The 14325-nt window shown below is 39.9% G+C and overlaps 1 protein-coding gene across 2 annotated transcripts in view; it reads left to right on the top strand.

Moving 5' to 3' along the window:
- DIAPH1 (diaphanous related formin 1) overlaps positions 1 to 14325 on the top strand; it is an 86977-nt gene that overhangs the window by 12053 nt on the left and 60599 nt on the right. The window contains exons 2-3 of one of the 2 annotated variants that reach the window (XM_033096109.1): positions 11180 to 11206; positions 12219 to 12374. In XM_033096109.1, the coding sequence (XP_032952000.1) occupies positions 11180 to 11206; positions 12219 to 12374 (183 nt within the window). The remainder of the gene's footprint in view (positions 1 to 11179; positions 11207 to 12218; positions 12375 to 14325) is intronic. The other variant, XM_033096110.1, reaches the window with a different exon arrangement.

Genomic DNA, 14325 nt, shown 5'->3' with positions numbered 1-14325 from the left:
CAGCTATCTAGGATGCACATGGCTATGCCAGACCCAGGGCTTCAAGATGAACTAAGCTGTAGGCAAAAAGTTCCCGCGAGAGACTTGCCTTCTTAGACTGCTAGAGAATTATTAGAACATATTTTGGACCTGTCTGTTAGAGGATTGGATCCTAATATTCAGATGGTTTTTCCCTCATATTAAATACGGCCAGGAAATGTGGTCTGTTTGGAAAGCAGACTCTCACCAACAGTTTTAGACAGTTGTGAGGAAAATTGAATTTGTTGCACTGAATTTATAAGTAAATTGTTTCAAGTTTATAGGTGAATTATTAAAACAGGAAATGGATTCCAGGTACCTAATGCTCCTTATAGGGCATTTCTAACTTGTGCTTGACATGTATCACTGTCTGGAATCTTTCAGGGCTCCCTGAGTGGTATCAGGAAAAAAAGATACTGATTCTGGAAGGTAGGAGTAGATCAAAAGAACTCTTTTAATGAGGAATAGAAGATCTTTGACTCTCCTCTACTGTGTTCCCTTTATTGTCTCTTGTACGAATTCTAACAAGTTTAACTCCAATACTGAGTTTAGCTGTGGGGTTGCCGGGGCAGCGTAGAATTAAATGGATTAACCGCGAGAGCCTTACTTACTCCTTTAGCACGTTTTCCTTCGTGATCATGGAGAACATGAGTGTGCTGTCTCCATTTCTGGGGACTGCTAGATAATCTTCAGTTTTCTTAGCCTTAAACACATTTAACTTTATAATATCAGATTGGCTTTCTAGTTCATACTTTTCAATTCCTGATCATCTTGTGCTCCTCTCTTAGACTTGCTTTCCCCTGACATACTCATTTTTTTATTTTGTTTTTTGAAGTGGTTGCTTCAGTTCTGCAGAACTCCTGTTAAGGTTCTTGGCACCAATAAGTAGTAATGTCAGAATCTATCTTGTTTCTCTGTAAATGGTAGATGACATACTGACTCATTCCATGTTATCCTTGGGCCATTCCTTGAAAATGGAAGAGAACGTTCTCTACATTTGAAGGTATCCATTATTTCCTTCTCTCTAGTTCTAATTGACTTCTATATAAGCAGTGGGAATTGAAGGGAGGCCAGCAAGTTTTATTGGTTGTGTCCTCATATATTATTTACCTTTTACACAGCACTTTGCAAAACAAAGTGCTTTATGTCCATTTTATTATTTATTCTTCACACGAGTCCTATGAGACAACATAGTGGTACAGATAGGAAGACTGAAAGTGTGGTGGATAAAAAGAAAAGCTTACCTTGTCTTTACTGTCCTTTAGTGGAAATGTGGCGTGTTTTGTGGCAAAGCTGGAGTAGGACTCACTGGTGATTGATTTCAAGTCCATGTTAAGACCCTCCATTGCCTCACTGTCCTAAGGACCTGAATGTCCTGTGATAGAATGAATAAATGAGTCAGAGCCACACCCTACTCTCTGTTCTGTGTGATTCTGAATGACAGGTACCTTACCTGATGCTTCCTGGGTAGATTAGGATTTGAAAGAAAATTGTCGTTGGCTGCAGTGACATGTCCCATTTTTACCGTAAGTAACCTGTGTCATTACTGAGGGTTCATTGCTTTTCAAAGGAGGTGGAAGACTCCCTAGGTGACATGTGTCCCCTAATTGGACAACTAACAAATATGTCATTTGGGCTGAAGCACCAATCAGGAGCCCTTGCTCTCATTCATAGGGGAAGACGTTGCTTCTGAAGGTTTGGGCTGATAGCTTACTGAGCTGTCTGTGACAGTCACACTGTACTGTGATAAATCTTCACACTTTTCCTCAGTTTGCTCAATTTGAATAGAGTAATGAGTGAATGAATATATTGTGCTTAGGATGAGGCTCCTAAACCTATACTGATGCTAATTTTCAAAATATTTATTAAATATTGGGCATATCAAATGAGCAAGACATGGGTTCCTGCTCCCAAATAACTTACAGTCTGGTCCACAGAAACAGCTACAATCAATGGTCTGAAGAGGGATCTAATATAAAATATTTAGAGCCTGGCTTGGGTAAGTTCTTTAGTTCTTTTTGCGAAATGATTGGCTATGGCTAAGTGTGTAGTTTATAGGTGAGGAATAGCCTTTTTTTCTGCCATGTTTTTGGAGTGCATTGTCAACTCATTCAGTCATCAGGCACAATTGACTTTGCAGAATGAGCTTTCACCATTCCATTTTATGATCTCAGTGGTCCCAAGAGGTGTGTGTCTGGTTTTGTTTTTTTAATAAATAGGGGCACTGAAGCATGAAGAATTAAAGTGATTTGCTCAAAAATCATACTTGCAGTTTTTTAGGGTGCCAGGAATAAAACCAGGACTCATGGTCTTTTCCCTTGAGCCAGAGTTCTAGATTAATTCTAGATTTTGTCAGTTTGCTTATTAACATATTAGTTTCCTGCTGCTATGTGACACACTCAACAGCTTAAAACAACACCCACTTATTAGCTTACAGTTCCATTGGTCAAAAGTCCAGCATGGACAGCGAGGCTGGGTTCTCAGTATCACAGGGCTGAAATCAAGGTGTCAGCTAGGCCAGTTCTCATCAGCAGGTGCTGGGGGGAAATCTGCTTCCAGACTCATTCAGGTTGTTGGCAGAATTCAATTCCTTGCAATTGCAGGCCTGAGTTGTGGCTCTCAGCTCCTGAAGGCTGCCTGCAATCGTTGACGTTTGGCCCCCTTCATGCTCAAGCCAGAAATGGCACACTGCTGACTCCTTGTGTCTCTCACCACTCCGCCCAGTTTTAAAGGGCTCATGTGATTGGGTCAGGCCCACGCGGAAAATTTCCCTTTCTTAAAAGTCAATTGTGCCAAAGAACATAAGTTAATCATAGGAGTGATAGCCTATCATATTTATAGTTGTGGTAATTATATAGGGTGTGTATATCAGCCTAGAAACCTTGGGGGACGTCTTAGAATTTTACCTCCCACACTAAACATTTCCCTCTCGCTGAATTAGCCCATGAGCAAGGGCGGATGTCAGCAGAGGGAGAGGTAGGAATTGAGTATAGTGAGGCAGCCAGTGAATTGCATTGTGATTATAGGTGTTGTAAGAAAACCTATAGTTCTCAGGGATCCTGGACCTCCCAGACTCATCACAGAGTAGGAGCCATGTGCCATTCATTCGTGGTGTTCAGGTGGTATTCACTTAGCCAAGAGTTCAGATATAGCTGTAGTTATCCTGTATAAGTTAGCCTGAACAAAGTCTTTAAAAAGTACTGAGAGAGAGGCTTGTAGTTGTAGGTTTGTTACTCGTGGGCGAGCCATATGGTTCATGGCTAGCACAAGGGTAATATTATTGGGTCAATTATTGTCCATGATTATCTTGTGAAGCACAGTGGTAGGAATTACTAGAAACACTTTTTGCTATGTAACGTATTGTGTTCAGAGTAATGTTTAATCATATTCTCTTATTAGATCCTTGCTAATTTCTCTGCTGCTAAGGACACTATCTAATTAGCTTTTGTTTGGCTACATAAGTATCCTGTGCAAAGAGATCATCCTTAATTGTCTGAGAATTCTATGCCCTTTTTCTGACCGGAGGGAAAAGTTAAAGATTCAGGGAATTAGATAGAGGTGAATCAGTCCCTTGGATGAATTTTCTTATATCCTTGAGTTTATAATAGGTCCAGTTCTTTACTAGGCAAACAGAGGGCGCCTCTGTCCAAAATACTGCCAGAGTTCTAAATTTAAAAAGTGGTCTCATCGGGCCACTTTTAAAAGTTGAAGTATTAATAGGTACACCACCATCACCACTGCAATAAATCCAGTTATGGAAAGGAAGTCTTATAGTTCATATGCATTTATTATGATAATAATTGATCAGGGCATATTTCAAGCTCATTAAGTCATTTAATTAGTTTGGCCTCACAGGGCATGCCTTGGGATCTTTTGACTTTTTAATTTTTGTTTTCTTATAGAAACCAAACTAAGTGTCTAGGAAGTTTCTTATTTCCTGTAAATGGTAACCAAAAGATTTATCTCACCACATATTACATTAGGATGTGGTGACTGAATCAGAGCCTTGAATTACTCTCTGGAAGGCGAGTTGAGGGGACAGCCTTTTATTTTTATGTTGATTGATGGTCTTAATGCAGAGCATATCCAGCCAAGTATATTTATTTTTGATGCTGTTACTTTTGATGCAGTGTACCATTGAGCGATTTAATTTAAGTAAGATTTGATAATACTGAGAATATTTTGGAGAATATGAAGCTCATTTTTTAATAAATGCAATTTTGTTAAGCTCTTTTCCTGTACTAGCTAATGACCTTTAGAAATTTATTTACTCATCTAATTCTATTGAATAAAAAATTCCTGTGGAATAAATGTTGTTCTACCCCTTTTTAAAATAAAATATTTTCTGCTTCTATCCATAATTGTTTGCATGTAAAATCTAGACTGTGTATAAATGACAATATTGCCACTGTTAGGTAGATAAAAAGATAAACCAAATACTATCTTTTTTTTTTTTTTAACAGGACTTTATTGGGGAACAGTGTGTACTTCCAGGACTTTTTTCGAAGTCAAGTAGTTGTCCTTTCAGTCTTAGTTGTGGAGGGTGCCGTTCAGCTTCAAGTTGTCCTTTCAGTCTTAGTTGTGGAGGGTGCAGCTCAGCTCCAGGTCCAGTTGACATTGCTAGTTGCAGGGGACGGAGCCCACCATCCCTTGCGGGACTCGAGGACTTGAACCGGCAACATTGTGGTTTAGAGCCCACTGGCCCATGTGGGAATCGAACCGACAGCCTTCAGAGTTAGGAGCATGGAGCTCTAACTGCCTGAGCCACCGGGCCGGCCCCCCAAATACTATCTTGGGAGTCATAGTTCAACTTGAGACTCTCTGAGTGTTAACAAGGGTCTCTTCTGAGGATATCAGTGGTCCATAGGGACCTGGGGAACATAGGGCTCATCACAGTTGAGCATCTGGCAAGGCTGCCGTGAGAGCCAAATACTAGACATCCAACAGGAAAGTGATTGGGGGAGTACAGCTTTATTTTCTGCTTCTAAGCTCACCACGGCCAACCTTTAGCTGCTCTCCTGAATAAGTCAAAGTAGAAGAATTCTGTAGGGTAGAATGAGTGTCCTTGACAGTCCAGACAGCAGAGCAAGGAAAGAAGGGAAGAAACTGTTAACATACGGTTCAAACAAGCCAAGAATCTGGGTCAGGTTCACCAGATATTGTCAGTTTAAAAAGCCAGAACAAAAGTGGATGATGGTGATGACAGTCTTCGAGTACCTGGCTCACATCTCATGGTTCCATTTTAATTGTGCTGTCTGGCAAACAAAAACGCAGTCATTTTTGTCCTAAGGATTTCCTTTACTTCTTCCGTGTGTTAGATCTCCTGTTTCTTGTATTTCAAGTCTTCCACTTTCTTGGTTTGTTTTGTTCCCTCATGTTGGTGGAGCATATCTTACAATAGCTTCCTGAGGTACACGGGGATACATTTTTTGAAAGCTTAAATGTCTGAAAATGTCTATTCTGAACTCATGTTTGATTGATAGTTTGGTTGGGTATATTTTTCTAGGTTGGAAATTATTTTTCTTCAGATATTAAAGACCTTGTTCCATTGTCATCTAGATTTTGATATATTGTTTAAAAATCCAAAACTGCTTTGATTCCTTTGTATATGATCACTTTTCCTTTCTTCCTTTGAATCTTGTGGAATTTTGTTTGTATTCCCAGTATTTTGAAATGTCATCATGATATGTACTCTGTGTGATCTATTTTTGTCATTTGTACTACAGACTCATCCTCCAGTACTGGGAAGTATTCTTGAATTATTTCTTTGATAACTTGCTCCTCTGTGTTCTCCTGTGTGGATAAAATATGTGGATATTTTACCTCCCAAACTGATCTTCCCATTTTCTTATATTTTCTCTCTTGTTTTTCTTTCTCCATCTTTTGCTCTACTTTTAAGGAGGTTTCTTCAATTCTTATCTTCCAGTGCTTCTATTGAGCTTTCTCTTGAATTTCTGTTCTTATACTTTCAACTTCTAAGGATTCTTTTTCCTCTAAACATTTCTTTTTAAAATGGCATTACGTTCTCTCTTGTGGATATTAATGATTTTTTAAATCTTTCATCTCCTTGCATAGTCTCTATATGACAAATTGCTTTTTTTCGCCTCTTATATTAGTAATTTTCCTCAGATATCTGATAATCCTGGGTTGTCTGCTAATGTTTAAGAATGTTTAAGAAACTGATTAGAAGCTCTGGATACATGGCTAGGTTTTGTTGTCTGTGTGTTTTACTGTAGGACAGCCCTGTCCAATAGAAATATAAAGTGAGTCACGTGTAATTTTGTATTTTCTAGTAGCCACAGAAAAAGACAAAAAGTGAAAAGAAGCATGAAATTAATTTTAATAATATAATTTTTAATACAATATATCTATTGTTTCAATATGTAAGAAGTATAAAAATTATTAATATTTTACATTGTTTTTTATATTAAGTTACTGAACTCCAGTGTTTATTTACATTTATGGTACGTCTCAATTCAGATGCTAAATTTTCATGAAAAATACTTGATGTGTATTTAGACTTAATAAAATTTACAAGTGATAAGTAGATTCACATACCCAGGGTGTACCAAACATACTTAAGTTTAACAATATAACAATAAAATATTAGGGGGCCGGCTCAGTGATTCCGGTGGTTGGAGCGCCGTGCTCCTTACTCCAAAGGCCGCTGGTTCAATTCCCACGTGTGCCATTGAGCTCTACGCCCTCTACAGCTAAGGTTGTGAACAACAGCTCTCCCTAGAGGTGGGTTACTGTCCGGGAAGAGCTGCTGTGAGCTGCTGAGATGGATAACTGGCAACCGGCTGCCCCAGCCTGGGGGAGCAGAAGGCTCCTACCACCAGCGTGGGCCAGGGAGCTGTGTCCTACATAACTAGACTGAGAAACAACGGCTTGAACCAGAGCGGGGCGGGGGGAGGCAGAAGAAAGGGGGAAAAATATTAGTTTTTAAATTTAAATTTTGTTAAAATTAAAAATTCCTTCCTCAGTCACACTAGCCACATTAGAAGTGCTCAGTAGTTACATGTGACAAGTGGTACCATATTGGACTGCAGAGCTCTAGGGTGATCTACTTGGACTATTATTATCAGTGGCTTTAGATGTTTTTTTCTTCCCCAGATAAGACTTCCAAACTTCTGACTCAAGAATAAGAGCCAGGCTGCTGGGGTTTTGAGAAACTAGTAGGGAGAAGATGCTGTGTTTCTCAGCATATAGTATACATTGATAAGTTTTTAAAAATTTTTGTATAGGATTCCTACCCACAACTGTGCCTGGCATCCCCCAATCCAGAGACCCTCTGTTTTTACCCTCAGCTAAGAATAAACTTCCAGACTTCTGCTGGAGTAAGGGAGGCGAATTTCCCAAATTGCATGTACGAGGCCTAGGCAGAAAGATCTACAGATCTAACTGCTTAAACAGCTTTCAACCAATCTTCTTATTTTTAGCCTAGCCCCCAACCCCCAACCCCCGTTTCCATAGATACCTGGTGCCGCTAATTCCTGAGCCCTTTGAGGATCCTTAAGTATGATTTGGATTGGTTATTAGCTTTTCCTACTTCTGATTTTGGACTCAGTTTTCTTAGGTCTTTTGGGTTTATCACTAGTCCTTCCATTTATTTCCCTAGCTTCAAAATTTGGCTGCAATTGTGCTTTTCTTGTTCTTCCCAACCTTGTAGTCTCCTTTCCATTATGTTTTTCTTTCCAAAAATTCCTTTTCTGTAGATTTAGAAGGGTTTCAAGAAGGGGAGAAATTAGATGCTTTGTTTCAGTCTACCGTCTTTTACCTGGAAGTTCCTATTAATCTGTATTCATGAGCAGATGTTGATATTTAAAGAAATTGTATTCAGTATTCCTGCTTCCTTCAGGATGGATATTTGTAGTTGAAGGTTTTAGTGATAGTTTTAGTGGAAAACTCAGTAAGATGGACAGGAAGATGAAGTATTTAGTGCAGATCGGCTAGGGGAGTAAGGGAGTAAGCTCGGGGGCAGAAGAGAATTGACAGTGAACAAGGATAGTGGTGAGAGGGGAAGCATTTAGAGGGAGGTAGGATGATTAGAGTCTTTATAAAAAAGCTCGGACATCTGAAGCGAAAGGCATAAATATAGCTCCAGTGGCATTTATCTTCCCGGACTCCACTATTTTTAGTTCTTTCTACTTTTCATGATCTAGGGATCTCTGTATCTCAGAGAATCCACAAAACAACGAATGATAACAATTTAAAAAAAAAAAAACTGAACAAAGCTTACTGTTTGCAAACACCGTATACATAGGATCTGTAAAGAAAACAGACAGTATTAAACAAGCAAACAGTACACCGTCAATATACTGTAGCAGCAGGTTCCATTTCAGTAATTGAATTGAGCTTGCTGTTGGGGTGTTCTTCCGAGTTCTGAAACAGAATTTTGCCTGTCTTGTGATTCGCTTTGCTGGTAGATGCCGCCCTCTGTTGGACTAATTGATGAAATGCAGCTTATATTCTGCATGGATGTTTTTTGCTGTCTACTCAAATTGAGCACTAAAACATGGATAATTTTTAAAAAATGAAATCTGTTTTTAATGATGCACCAAAGGAAACTAGTATCTTCCTTCTCATTAAAATATATATTTATTTTTGTATCTAAAGGCAAGAGTTAGAGGGCATTAAATGGGAACAAGGCAGAAGAATTTGGGGAATGCAAAGGTTTGGGGCTTTGAAATCTGGAGACGAGTCCCATACGCAGCTTGCCCCTAATCATGTGACCTCGGTGATTTATTCCACCTGTCTGAACTTCACTTTCTTCATTGATATAATGAAGAGGTGGAATAGATTTGAGGGCTTCTCCAGGGATTGGTATTTTAGGAAAGCAGCCCCAGTTTATGGTATTTGTTCATAGGAGATGTAATGACTAAGTCTCAGGCTCTGCCTTGAAGGAACCGAGTCTAGAAAAGGATAGAGGAGGCAGACAATCAAAAGACAGTTGTAATGCACTACTACTAGTGCCGTGAGGCAGGCAGGGACCTGGTACTGCGCAAACACAAGGAGAGGTACCTGTCCACTTAGAGGAGGTGCCATCCTGCAGGGCATCTTGGAGTTAGTTAGCCTTGAAAGCATAATCTAGGCAGGAAGCAGCAGCCTGGGGAAAGTCTGGGTTGGTGAGTCCTCGGTTTGTTAACCTGCAGCTAATTCAGGACGCCCAGAAGATGCGAGTTTGAGGTGGGGATTGGTTAAGAGATGGGTCGAAGGAAAGAAGCCAGGAATGTTATATGCCATGCTAAGGAATTTGGATTTTGACCTGAGGGCAGTGGGGAGCTGTTAAAGGATTTTAAATAGGGAACTAATCTGGACAGTTTGGTGGTTTAGAAAGATTACTCTTGGATATACTAGTGTGGAGAATAGATTCAGGGTGGTGCAGATGGGACTGAAGGCAGGGAGATCAGTTAGGGGGCTGTTGCAGTAAATCAAGCAGGAGACAATAATGGCATGAACTTGGGTAGTAGTGGTAGTGGGACGGGACGGAAGGGGAAAAAGAGTGTAGGCGGAAAGAACAGGTTGCTGGTTTCCCCGCAGCTGTGAATAGTCCCACTGGCACTGAATCATTAGATGCAGGTTCTGTTACCTATGTCACATCCATCCCAGAATTGTTTGGGCTGTTGCTTGGTTCTGGGGGCACATTTGAGTTTGGAAGACAAGGTGCTGGAAGCAATTGCTCCAGGAGCAAATAAATTTGACCTTGACAACGACAATCACACTGTACACACTGATGTGTTTTGTGGTTTGTGTGACTTAGGGTGGAGGTGATGAAAGGAACTGTTAGTCTCCTCGGGTGTTGCTGCCTTCCATCTCCAGTAAGCAGCACGCACGAGTTACTTTAAATTCCACTAATGCTGAGCAAGGTTCTTATGGTTTCAAGTGAGTGATTAGCGCCCACTCAGCAGAAGCTTGACCTCTGGACCATGGAGGGCAAAGTTAAGATTCCCAGATTTAACTGAACTCTGACATGGGAACAGGGGCATTATGATATCGATTTTTCTTGTTCATAAAAAGGTTAGTAGAATAGCTTTGTAGCATGGTCAGAACAAGCTTTTCATTAGTTGAGGAAAGTTAGTCAAGAAGTATTCACTATCCTCTCCTAAGCAAAAAGAATATGGCTTAAAATTAAGTATTAGGATAAAGAAGAATTAGTGCTTTCCCACACTTGCTCATTCAGACTTTTTTTCTTAGTAACATATAGCATGTATACAGAAGAGAACATGAAACATACAGGACACCCATGTAACCATCGTCTATGTGAAGAAATAGACTGTTGTACGCGCTCCATAAGCCCTTTGTCCCCTTGTGCAGTCACAACACTTCCACCCACCCTGTTTTGACATTTGTGGTAATCATTCCCTTTATAATTTTGTATCCTAAATAATATAATTTTGCATATTTTTACGCTCAATGTAAATGAAATAATACATTCAGTTTTATGTTTTTGAGTAGCTGTAGGTTCATTCACTTTCCTTGTGTAATTGTTTCCCACTGTACCAATATATCAGTTTATTCATTCTGCTCTTGATGGCTATTTGGATGGTTCTCTCTTTTGGATCGCATAGAGTTGCTGTGAACAGCCTTGTTATATACATCCTGCCACATATGTGCAAGTTTGCACAGGGTAGATACATAGAAATCGATGTGTTGAGTTGTAGTATATGTGCATATTTAACTTTACTACATAATGCCATGCTGTTTTCTTAAGTGGCTGTAGCAATTTACATTGCCACCAATTTGGTGAGAGCTCCCGCCGCTCTGCAACAAGACAGACATGAACATTTTTACCACAGTTTTGGAGAGTGCAAGATGATGTCTCATTGTGGTTTTAGTTTGCTTTTCCTTGTTTACTAATGAAATTGAGCACGTTTCATAGGTTTATTGGTCACTGGATTCAGTCTTTTCAGATCTCTATTCTTTTTTTTTTCCTTTTTCTTCAAAGAGCCATATGTTAATGCCCTTAAAACTCTTCCTGCCCCTTACCTGCGGGACTGTGCTAAGGAATACTTCAGCAGAAATCTTTTAGCTTGTGGGAAGTAGCTTAGATCCTTTCAACTCATTTTCCTTCTTTTTTTGCCCCAACCCATCCGGTGTTTGGGAGGTTTCCTGGCATGTCTCTGATCTTTTTTTCTCCCTCCTTTTTCCTGTGTCCTAGACTCTGAAGCGGCTCATGGCAGATGAGGTAAGGAAATTTTGTTCAGCATGTGCATGTTCTAGCTCATTTCCTACCCTATGATATTTACCAGTTGCTATAACTTTGACTTCAACTTGTAATGATGGTATAGGTTCTACTCTCAGAGCACCCCAAGGATTTTTCCTAACTCTTTGCTCTGTGTTTGGCCTATTGCATGCATTTCCCTGGCACATTCATTGGTTTCCAAGGTCAGGCATGTTCTTTAAACTCCAAGCTAACTTGCGGTTTGCCACTCACATCACTTGAAGCTCACAATGCTTGCAGATATTTACTGTAATTTTCAAACAGAGAGCTGATAAGCTGCAGCTTATCAGTGACTCTTTTTGATTTGAGCATGTGTACTTGAGGTTTGAGGAATGGTTCATGAGCATTTCATTGGCAAAGAGATGGCATATGTACCCCTGAAGTACCATGTATGCTTTGCAAAGGGGATTTTGAAGACTATGTACTGAACTTTTGCTGCCTACATAACACAAGTGCTGTGGCGTGTACAGAAGAGAGATAAAGGAATGGTTCCTTGTTTTAAGGCATTTATTTGTTTATTCTACAAGTATATCACTTACATCTATTAAAATCTGCAGTCACACTTATCTCTCAAAGGAAGGGATCTCTGAGGGCCTGGCCAGATTTATTATTGGAAAGCTAGAGGGAAACAAAGGGCATTTTACTGAGATAGCTGTGTACATGAGATGCTTTCAGTTCTGTGCTGCTGGAGGGCTTAGAAAAGGCAGGGGAGCCCAAGAACATTTTTCTCTTGTAGAGAGGTTTCAATCTTAATTCTTCAATCCTCTTATCTTTGGATGAAGATGAGAGTACAGTCAGTATACTAAATTAGATACAAAGAAGACTGGTTTCTTCTTTTCATGTCAGAATAGGCTTGAACTGCCCACCAGCCAGAGGAATCACACATGTATAAGAGGTTAGAGGGTTGGCTCTCTGACATGTGGTTTGTTGTGTAAATGAAAATGGATCGTTGCTAATACTTTTTTCTCTTTCTCAGCTGGAGCGACTTACCAGCATGAGAATTAAGAAGGAGAAGGAAAAGCCCAATTCTGCTCATAGAAATTCTTCTGCATCATATGGGGATGATCCCACAGCACAGTCGTTGCAAGATGTCTCAGACGAGCAAGTTCTAGTACTCTTTGAACAGATGCTGGTAAGTTTCCCACCTCAAAACATTGCTTCTTTCTGATAATGCATTTATGGGCATGGTCCCCCTAATTAGCTTTTAGTTACAAAGAATTCCAGGCTTAACAGGGAACTTCTTAATAGCAATCCCATTAAGGAAGGGACTAAATATACAAGCCCCAGTCCATCACATTGGAATCTATGAGTTAGGCTTGGGCATATCTGAGCACTGACCACCTTGTTAATGTCCTTGTGTCCAGCAACACTTGAGCCACAGAGACACAGGGTAAGTGGATCAACTCATGTGGTAATGTGGGGACGACCTTTGGGTTAGCCAGCGCGGATAAAGTGTTGAAACTGTCTCCATGAACTCTATACAAAGAAGAAACTGAGGAATGGAAAGGCATCGTTTGCCCAAGGTCTTCTATTTAGTGGTGAATCTGGAAAGAGAATTCTGATGCTATAATCTCTAAAAGACCTTTAGAGATTGTGGCTGAGGTCATTTGAGTAATGATGTGTACGTGGATGTGGCTTCCTTTGCTGTTCCTCAATGAGGAGGACTCTCAGTGAATGAATGTCCACTCGTGATCAGTTTTGGAAAGTTTTGACTACATGCTTATAAGGTTTCATAAGATCTATATAGTACCTGGGTATATGGTCTCATAACAGAGCTAGTGCAGGCCTAACTTAATTTAAAGCATGGGCTTAAAACCCTCAACACAGGACCTCGTACACAGTAAACACTCAGCCAGTACTACTGTTACTGTTTTCCACTGAAGCTTTTAGTTTGTCTCTTAGTAATTCAAGTACATTAAGAGTATGATCTATGAGGACAAACTCTTGGCCTTGGATTGCAGACTTAGATGCCGTTAGGGCCAGGAGGTAGCATGAAGAAGTTAAACAGGCTCGATAGAAGATGATAAAGGGGAGGACTATGGTAAAATGAGGAAGGACTTGTGGCATTTTTGTTAGTTCCAGTAGGTTTTGTAGCATTCCAGTTGGGAATACTAGCCCAGTAGTGCCATTTATTTGTATTTTTCAAAAGAAGCCAGAAATCTGTAATTAAAAAAGAAAAAGAAAGATAATTCTTTAATAGATCAAATATCATAGCCAGCATTCAGATTTCCCCGATTAGGTCATTTTTTTAAAAAACAATTTTTTCATTCAAATCACAATTCCATGAAAGGTCCATTGTAACTAATATTCTCTTAAGTTTAATTTAATCTCTAGGTTTTCCTATGGAAACTGACTTGTAGAGTTTCCCACAATCTGAAATTTGATGATTACATCCCTTGATGCTAGAAATCCATATTTTTATATGAAGTCTCCCAAATTTAAAATATTGAGCTAGCCAAGCAAAACATTCTTTATCTTTGGGTCTAATTCAACCTGAGGGTCAGCACTTTGCAACTTCTGTGTTTCATTTATCTATAAAATGAGGGAAAGGCACCAGGAATTGACTCAGAAAAACGTTAAATTAATATTGCTATTCAGAGGTGGTGATTCCTTCACACACACACACACACACACACACACACACACACACACACACACACACACCCCTGAGAAGAAATAGATTGTATCTATTTCCCCCCTGTGCTTTCCCCCATTTCATACAATATTCTGGACTTGTTAGGGTTAATCTTGTGCCCAGTGAAATACTGGGCTCAGACACGAGGTTATACATGTCATAGGCTCAAACAGCCTTTCCGCCACTAACACACGCCAGGTTATGTCTGTTGAGCGGCTTTATCACAGAGTTTCTATTTCTTTCTACAGGGGAAAGGAATTTGTACAGGATCTGCATTAGCCAGGGGTAATGGATGTTTAGGCCCTAGAGTGGCGCACATGTCGCTGGTGTGCATCCTGCTGGTGTTTGGATGATGCCAGTCGCCCAGTGCTTCAGTCCAAAGAGATTATTCAAGTCCATCCTAGGTGCAAAAAGACATTATGTGTGCTTTTCTTTCAGTGATACAAAA

This window comes from Rhinolophus ferrumequinum, chromosome 24 (assembly GCF_004115265.2).
Source record: "Rhinolophus ferrumequinum isolate MPI-CBG mRhiFer1 chromosome 24, mRhiFer1_v1.p, whole genome shotgun sequence".
In the NCBI taxonomy this organism is placed as follows: Eukaryota; Metazoa; Chordata; class Mammalia; order Chiroptera; family Rhinolophidae; genus Rhinolophus; species Rhinolophus ferrumequinum.
Note: the sequence above shows the minus strand (reverse complement) of the source record. Positions and strands in the feature narration are given on the sequence as shown.